A 9921-nucleotide genomic window follows, 5' to 3' on the forward strand; every position below is an offset into this window, starting at 1 on the left:
TATATATAAACATATATATTTTTCAGAGACAAGAGACACAGCATAAAATAATAATATTTTATTGGACACATTACAGGCGGCGAGGCTGAAGAACAACGAAGGCTCTGAAACGGTCCGCTGGTGTTGCCATGGATACGATGGTTACCAAGTCCCCAAAAAAAGGTTGTTGGTGTCATACTCATTCATATATAATATATACATATATATATATATTTGTTTTTGATGCACTAAGTAAGAAGGAACTACTTCACACAGGTTCAAGGCACTGGAGTCGCTCCACGGTGAGTCACCTTTGGGAAACATTAATCATTGGCTTTTTCCTATATATTTATTTATATAATTATATTTATTTGTATTTATATATATATTGTTCCAGTCTGGTCTACGAACCTGGTTCACACTCTACTGCACGAAAATAAAATGTAAAAAATATTCTGGACGAGGTCGCCGCGGTTTTATTATTATTTAGTTTTTAGTTTGTTTTGGTGCTTTTTTAATGTTTTTAAATCTGTTTTCTAAGCTGAAAAGGAATGAAAAATAGTAAAATACTAAAGTTCAGGGCTGAACGATTAAAACTCGAATAATTTGCTCAAGTAAAAATGTAATTTTTCAGATATATGTAAAAAACTAATTTCTTTATTTTAAAACATTTAATTGATATATATATATTTCAAACATTAAATTAACATTAAATGTATATATATATATGTATATGTATATATATTTGAAAATAATGAAATGGCTAAATTAAAATTAGAAGAAATTTAAACAAATTAAGAAATAATATAACATATATCTATATATATATATATATTTTTCAAAATACATATTTTAGTCAATGTTAGGAAAAATACTGTACAAAAAGAAGGTGGAATAAGCTTCATATAAACATATCTCTAGTAACCAACATATCATCTTTTTGGTCCGCAGTAAACAAATTGATGGTGAACCACCGCATCGACAACACCACCCAACCGCTGCTGTTGTTGTTGTTTGTCAACATCTTTTACATTCATACAGCCATATTTAAAACACAGAGCTACAACCAGAGACACAGGCGGACAGGTATCGATTTCTAAAATAAAAACGTTCACATTAAATCACGCTAAATTTAAACGGGAGCAAAAGATAATTATCAACAACTTTGAAAAATAAAATAAAATATTTGCACATTTTCTTCCTGTGAAAGAAAAATCATGCTAAAAATCAGCAAAACAAACAGAGGAAAGAACTAATAGAACTAACAATTATACCAACAGAATATATATAACTATATATATATATATAACAATATATATTTTTTTTTATTATATATATGTATACATTGAAAATATATATATTTTTATGTATATATATTTTTATTAATATATGTATAAAGATATATATTTATGAAATATATATATATGTATATCAAAAAATAGATATATATAAAATTATATATATATTTTTTTATAAATATATATATATTTTTTATGTATATATATTTATAAAATTATATATTTATATACATATTTGTAATAAATATCTATATATTGTATAAACAACAATCTTCCATCTGAGAAATAAAAAGGTCGATAAATATGAGGCGGAGGAAATTTGTTTGTGTGTAAAACTTAAGATTGTGAAGATCAATAAAGTTAATTCAATGGTGGGGGGGGGGCAGATAGGTCATTGTATGAGTTTAGTTGTGGATCGTTGGTCAATGTCCAGTTCATGAAGAGAAAAAAAAGTATATATATATAATAATAATAAGTCACGATTACACAGGAGAAATAAATATATATATATTATATTTGAAGTGCTATGAAGGGGGGGGCTATGAGGGGGGGGGGCTCTTGGACAAGTCACATGATGAAACCACAGAAGAAGAAACAAAAGGGGAAACGGCCGTTGACGGTGCTGATCTCACGTGTGAATGAACACACAGCATGGCATCAATTCACCTGGGGGGGGGGGGTTCACAACTATATATATATAATACACATATATATAGATATATATCTATATATATGTATTTTAGTTGTACACAGAACAAAATAAACAGGATAGAACTCAAATCATATACATGTATGTAGAAGGGGGGGGGGGGGTACCGGGACACTTGTCCATCAAACGGGAGGGGTAAAAGGGGCGTGGTCAGGGTTAGGGTTAGGGTTAGGGTTAGGGTTGGCCACAAAGTTCTTTCAGCGGCCGAGCTCCTTCCTCATCTCCGCCACCTCGGAGCGCAGCGCGGCGTTCTCCTTCTCCAGGAAGCTCGCCCGGATGGCGATCTGGTTCTCCTTCAGCCGCCGGGCGTCACGTGACCTCTTGGCCGCCACGTTGTTCTTCCGGCGCCGCACCCAGTACCGGTCGTCCTGAGGGGCAAGTAAATACATCACATTTTTTATATATATATATTTTTATAAATATATTATTTATATAAAAATATCTTATATATATATATATATATAAATACAAATATATATATGTATATATAAATATAGTTTATATATATATATATTCATATATATAAAATAATATACATATAAAAATATATTTTATATTTATATATGTACAGGACTGTCTCAGAAAATTAGAATATTGTGATGAAGTTCTTTATTTTCTGTAATGCAATTAAAAAAACAAAAATGTCATGCATTCTGGATTCATTACAAATCAACTGAAATATTGCAAGCCTTTTATTCTGATTTATTGCTGATTATGGCTTACAGCTTAAGAAAACTCAAATATCCTATCTCTAAATATTAGAATATCATGAAAAAGTATACTAGTAGGGTATTAAACAAATCACTTGAATTGTCTAATTAACTCGAAACACCTGCAAGGGTTTCCTGAGCCTTGACAAACACTCAGCTGTTATAAATCTTTTTTTTTACTTGGTCTGAGGAAATATAAAAAATTTATGAGATAGGATTTTAGAGTTTTCTTAAGCTGTAAGCCATAATCAGCAATATTAAAAGAATAAAAGGCTTGCAATATTTCAGTTGATTTGTAATGAATCCAGAATGCATGACATTTTTGTTTTTTTAATTGCATTACAGAAAATAAAGAACTTTATCACAATATTCTAATTTTCTGAGACAGTCCTGTATACATATATTATATATAAATATATATTTTATAAACAAAACACATTTTATATATATATATATAAATAAAAGATTAGATATATATATTATATATATATATTTAATATATATAATATATACATATATAATAATATACATATAATAATATATATACAAATATATATATTAGATATAGTTTTTGATTTATATACATACAGATATTTGTAAACCTATATAAAAACATTTATTTAGTGAAATAAAAAGGAAAATGTGGGATTTTAAAAAATATGCTAGACTTCCCTTTTCTTTTTTATGTATAAATTAAATCCCACGACCCCTGACCCCCCCCCTCCCCCGCAGCAGCCCCTCACCTTCAGGTCCTCGGGGATGAACACCTTGCGGGCCTTCTTGATCATGGGCTGCGGCTTCAGCTCCTCGGCGGAGAACTTGCACTTCCTGGGGTCGAACATCTCCTGGCCCGGCACGCTGGACAGGGCCAGGTCCTGGGGGTCTGGCTCGTAGACCAGGGGCACCTGGATGAACTCGAGGTCGATGGGGGGAGGGGAGTCGCGGGCCGAGGCCGGCGCTGCGGAAACACCAAATCATACCAATTATTGGAGCTTTGTTACCTTCGCATTGAAAATGCCGGAAGGTTATGTTTTGATCGCCGTGTATTTATTTATTTATTTGTATGCGTGTTATTCGCAAAACTCAAAAAGTATTGAACCGAATCGCATGCAATTTGGTGGGATGATTGTTTATTATCCGGGGACCAGTTGATTAGATTTTGGGATCGATCGGGTCAAAGGTCATGATCAGGTCAAAATCTTTCGCAGAACTCAAAAAGTATTGAACCGAATCGCATGAAATTTGGTGGGATGATTGTTTATTATCCGGGGACCAGTTGATTAGATTTTGGGATCGATCGGGTCAAAGGTCAAAGGTCATGAACAGGTCAAAATCTTTCGCAGAACTCAAAAAGTATTGAACCGAATCGCATGAAATTTGGTGGGATGATTGGTTATTATCCGGGGACCAGTTGATTAGATTTTGGGATCGATCGGGTCAAAGTTCAAGGTCAAAGGTCATGAACAGGTCAAAATCTTCTTGAATCGCATGAAATTTGGTGGGATGATTGGTTATTATCCGGGGACCATTTGATTAGATTTTGGGATCAATCGGGTCAAAGGTCAAGGTCAAGGTCATGGAAAGGTCAACATCTTTTTTTTACCATAGCACGATACATTTTTGTCCAATTGGCATGCAATTAATGCCAAAATGTTCATAATTCAATGCCCAATCTTGTGATATGCGAAGGTATGCACTCTACCGAGTGCCCATTCTAGTTTATGTTGTTTTGATGTTAAAAATAAACAGCATTATTACTATCACTATTTTTAAATTATGTATATCAAGTATTATTATCGTGAGTACACGTCATGATGACATCATCAAAAAGTCAAGATGACACTTTTATTACCTTCGCATTGAAAATGCTGACGGTAATGTTTTGATCGACGTGTATTTCTTTATTTATTTGTATGCGTGTTACTCGCATAACACAAAAAGTATTAAACCGAATCGCATGAAATTTGGTGGGATGATTGGTTATTATCCGGGGACCATTTGATTAGATTTTGGGTTCAATTGGGTCAAAGGTCAAGGTCATGAAAAGGTCAACATCTTCTTTTTACCATAGCTCGGTCAATTTCTATCCAATTGGCATGCAACTAATGCCAACATGTTCATAATTCAATGCCCAATCTTGTGATATGCGAAGGTATGCGCTCTACCGAGTGCCCGTTGTAGTTTATAGGGTGTATTTGGTCACCAGGTGGAGAGGTGCAGTGCCTCATCCGAACCGGCAGGGGGAGCCCTCTCATAGCGTTTCATTGGTTTTCATACATCTTTAACTCGGCTGATCCCAGACCAGCAGACCGTCAGGCCAACGGCCTCCTGGCTTTGGAGAGCTTTCATAAAAACAAATGAATAAAAGAGAAAAAAGGTGCATCCGGAAGGGAGTAACGGGCTTCTTCATAACAACAATAACAACAACAACGAGAAAGAAAGTCATGAATTTGGGTTTTAAACGTGTTTATAAACCCGGAATGCAGAAGAACCGGCCGAGTCCGGGATTCATTTAGGGAAACGTGTCACGTCGTAATTCCTCAAATGTCCAAAAGTCCAAATCACAAAAGATGTAAAAAGAGGGGTTTTTAAAAACATGTATTTAGTTGTTATTGTGGATGACTGATGTTCAAGCACTAAAGTAAACAAGACAACAAATGTGTTTGGAAGTCTCCTGATGAGTCATGATGTCATACTTTGAGTCATGATGTCATACTTTGAGTCATGATGTCATAATTTGCACTCAGTACAATTTTTCTTTATAAATTAGCATCATTTTACGTGATGCTAATTTTTTTTTTGACCTTGAAGGACATGAACGTGTTTCTGACACGAAAAGAAGACGAGGCGATCCTCATGTGCCACACACACACACACACACACACACACAGATTGCACAGCACCAGCGTGCCCTTTAGCCACGAATAGACTTTAAACTAGTTTCAAAACGTTAACACGAAAAACTGTCACATGACCCAGTAAGAAACACTCACACACACACACACAAACACATACACACATAGGGATAAAACCTGCACGACAGGAAAACCCGCGGCTTCACACGCTTCTTCACACCTCCTACAGGTCATGAAGGCTCCAGAAGGCTGTGACACACACACACACACACACACACAGCAGTTCAATGGGATTAAAGTCACACACACACACACCAACACACACACACACACATCGTCCTGCTGCGGTCCAATGTGGCTTAAGCCGCCGCTGAAAATAGTCCTCAACAAAAGCCCTCTTTCCTTCCTTCCTCCTTTCCTTCCATCTTTCCTCTTTCCTTCTTTCCTCCTTTAAAGAATTTTTTTAAAGAAAATAATACGTTACACAAATGAAAAATACTCTTCTGTGATTGGACATTGGGGCTTTTATTGTGAAAGGTCCAAGTGAAAGCACTAAAGAACCAACCACAGCCTGCGGATGCGCATTTACTTTGAAGGACACACACTTCCTGTTCCTGCAGGTCGCTCATGACATCATCACATGACACCCGAGAGGACGATCATCACCCAGCCACCTCGACCTTTGACCCCCCCTCGGTCGTCATAACAACGCTATTTGCTGCAGGGCAACAGAGGTTTGTGTTTGTTGTTGTGGGCGGTTAGACGGGGCGAGCTGGAACAATATTGCGCCTACATGACAGAAGCAGCTCAAGCGCTGCTGCACACGGCGCCTGCATGTGTCCATCACACTGCACATACACACACACACAGACACACACACACAAACATAGACACACACACACAAACACATAGACACACACACACACAACGAGGCACACCTGACATAAAATGAGGATTTATGTTCAGCAAACATCACAAAATATCACAGCTCTCCTTCTAGACCTCCAACATGTGTGTGTGTGTGTGTGTATGTGTGTGTGTACGCGTGTATGTGTAGCTGCATACTTGTGTTTTATAGTTGTATTGAGAGGTTATATAAATGAAGCTGTGTTAACCCTTTAAACCACGAAGTCCAGCAGGACCCATGAAGTCCCACAGAGCATGACTCTTCTTCTCGGTGTGTGTGTGTGTGTGTGTGTGTGTGTGTGTGTGTGTGTGTGTGTGTGTGTGTGTGTGTGTGTGTGTGTGTGTGTGTGTGTGTGTGTGTGTGTGTGTGTGTGTGTGTGTGTGTGTGTGTGTGTGTGTGTGTGTGTGTGTGTGTGTCACAGCCTCCTGGAGCCTTCATGACCTGTCGGAGGTATGAAGAAGCGTGTGAAGCCGCGGGTTTTCCTGGCGTGCAGGTTTTCTTCCGTGTGTGTGTGCGTGTGTGTGTGTGTGTGTGTGCGTATATGTACATGTGTGTATATGTGTGTGTGTGTGTATATGTGTGTGTGTGTGTGTGCGTGTATGTATATGTGTGTATATGTGTGTATATGTGTGTGTGTGTGTGTGTATATGTGTGTGTGTGTGTGTGTGCGTGTGTCTTTCTCACAGCATGTGGTTTTCCTACCTGCTGTTCCGGGGCTGCGGAGGCAGGTCTGAGGCGCCATGCCCGCTGCACGGCGCCCGCCAAGATCAGCCGCGGTGGGCGTGCCGGCGGCGGCGGCGGGGGTCGTGGCCTGCGGGCCCCGGCGGGCCTGCTCGCCCGGCGCCGCCGTGCTAGCCGGGATGCCGTTCTCCGATAGGAACTCCTCCAGGTCCATGTACTCCAGCTGGAAGCTGTCCCCGTCGTACGCCAGCGTCTTGTCCCACAGCGTCGGGCCGAGGAACGCCGACTGGGGGTGGCTCGCCTCGCGGCCGTCGTCCTCCAGCTTCTTCTCCTTCTCCTGGGCCTTCCCGAAGCCTGAGAGTATACGCATATGTATGGATAAACATATATATATATATTTTCTTACATTTTTATTTTATTATATATATATATATATTTATTTCAAACATTAAATTAACATTATATATACATATAAATATATATATTAATTTTTTTAACATTAAATTTATATATATTGATATATATTCATTTCAAACATTAAATTAACATTATATTTATATATGTATATATTATATATATATTTTAAACATTACATTTATATATATATTTATATATATATAATATATATATATATGGTCAGTTTAACCAATTTACCAAAACGTTTGTAATTTTCCATAATACTGACGGCCATGAAGTTATTGTTTTGCAACCAAATACTACATTGCATGATTATTTTTAATTGTTTTATTTGATTTAACATCACTACAATACAAACGACGTCCTCTATCGACAGATTGCGGTACCACTAATATAAATCCCCCTGAAGACAAGGTCTTAAAGGTTAAAGACGCACCGGTACGCTTAATAAAAATAGCACAACAACAATAACAACAACAACAAACGCTAATCGGTCTTCAATTGTGCATTTTTAGATATTAAGTACGAGCTAACACGAGCTTGTTAGCCTGAAGTGAAGTTCATGCCAACTGAAATCCAGCCGAGACAATCATCTGTCTGTTTGTTCATATCTCTGCTGTCCTCGACTCTTCAACAATACGTTCTTTTTCGCTCAAAGATCGCGTATAATTAAGAGGGGTCACTCGGCGCGTATTTAGTTAAACTGTGTTTAAAACCGGAATTTAAATGAACACACCGGGAGAGGAAGCGAAGGCAGAGTCGGTGAAGACAAGTTTATTAGAATTTATTTGAGTTTATTTGAGTGTTTACTAAATGAACACGTACCGTCATCGTGGTGGAAAGGCAGCTTCAGCGGGTTCTCCAGCAGCGACTTCAGCACGCCGTGAGGCGGCGGCGCGAACGACGGGTTCATGGCGAGAGCTCTGGCCATTTTCTCCATTCTGTCTTTTAAAGGGCAGGTGGAGAAAGAAGAAGTGTGTGTGTCTGTCGTGGTTTTCTCCCCCTCCCCTCCTCCTCCCCTCCGCCACCAAAAACAGACTGATGGATCCTCTGGAGTCCTGAGGGGAGAACCGGCGGCTCGGAGGCTGAAGACGGGACTCCGCGCGGCAGCAGGACGGAGAGAGGCTGGCAGCCTGGAGACCGGCGGCTGGAGATGGAGGGAGGGAGAGAGAGGGAGGAGAGGGAGGGAGGGAGGGAGAGAGGGAGAGAGAGAGATGGAGGGAGAGAGAGGGAGGGAAGCGTCGTTCATATAATTAAATGAATATATATATTATATATTATATATAAAACATATATATATATATAATATATATATTAATATATACATTATAATATATATATTATTATATAAATTATTCAATACATAAAGCATAGACTATTCAAGCAGAGGAATAATTATTTTGGTAATTATTAGCATGCATTTGTGATCGAAGATAATGCCTCATTTGCATATTCGATCATTTCAGAACACTAAATATTGTCTTAATGTAAAGTATTAAACTGGAGATATCTTTTATTTACATTTCATTTACAAAAAGATCAATACCAGTAATGTATTATCTTTGTTCCACTTCCCCCCGCTGGCTTCTCCTCTCACACGTTCTCCTCTCACACGTCTCCGATTATAAAAAGTGAGCGTTTGTGTGTCTTTAATTTTATTTATTTTAAATGTTTAGATGTCAGAATGAAGCCGGTCGGAGTGCCACGGTGACGTGGAGCCTGACCTACTTTCAGCAAATCGGTGTTGTCACACCGCAATCCAATCCCCGAGGCCCATAACTCATGCTCTCTGCTGGAGTAGTTGCTGAGTCATGGTTAAATGTCTGTATCATCAGTACCACTTCTTACCCCCCCCCCCCCCCCCAAAAAAACCACACAAATAACATGAATGACAAGATATATATATGCTATATTTCAAATATACGATGAAAAGCTTCATGAGAGTAGCCGATGGACGAGAGCGAGGCCCGACCACTGTTTTTATTTATTTGTTTACATGAAAAGTTAATATTTTTTAAATAATAACAAGAAGAATTTAATAATAATATGGTTTTTTTATTGATGAAAATGTTGTTGTCGTTAATCCTATTTTTATTTATTTGTTCACCACATCAAAAGTTTAAAAAAAATCTTTAGCATCACAAGTATAATTTTTTTTTTTTAAATGGATGAAAATGTCTCAAACCAGGTGAATTTGACCTTTAAAAAATAAATAAGTGTCTTCGTGAAGAAGGCTCCTGAACTCCTTTGAGCGTATTTTAATTTTAATATTAAATATTTTTAAAATTTGTCTCACACTGATTCACCTGTATGACTTTGTGTCCTGGTCTGAACCGTGAGAGCCAATCAGATTTCATCTTAATAG

At 37.7% G+C, this 9921-nt stretch overlaps 1 protein-coding gene across 1 annotated transcript; it reads right to left on the reverse strand.

The window, feature by feature from the left end:
- Positions 1 to 1554: 1554 nt before the first annotated feature.
- On the reverse strand, positions 1555 to 8694 carry hlfa (HLF transcription factor, PAR bZIP family member a). The gene is made up of 4 exons (XM_056406744.1): positions 8382 to 8694; positions 7161 to 7493; positions 3440 to 3654; positions 1555 to 2354 (listed from the first exon to the last, which is right to left on the reverse strand). The coding sequence occupies exons 1-4, from the start codon at positions 8494 to 8496 to the stop codon at positions 2184 to 2186; spliced, it is 834 nt and encodes a 277-aa protein (XP_056262719.1). The 5' UTR covers positions 8497 to 8694; the 3' UTR covers positions 1555 to 2183.
- Positions 8695 to 9921: the final 1227 nt, after the last annotated feature.

This window comes from Pseudoliparis swirei, chromosome 23 (genome assembly GCF_029220125.1).
Source record: "Pseudoliparis swirei isolate HS2019 ecotype Mariana Trench chromosome 23, NWPU_hadal_v1, whole genome shotgun sequence".
Taxonomy (NCBI): Eukaryota; Metazoa; Chordata; class Actinopteri; order Perciformes; family Liparidae; genus Pseudoliparis; species Pseudoliparis swirei.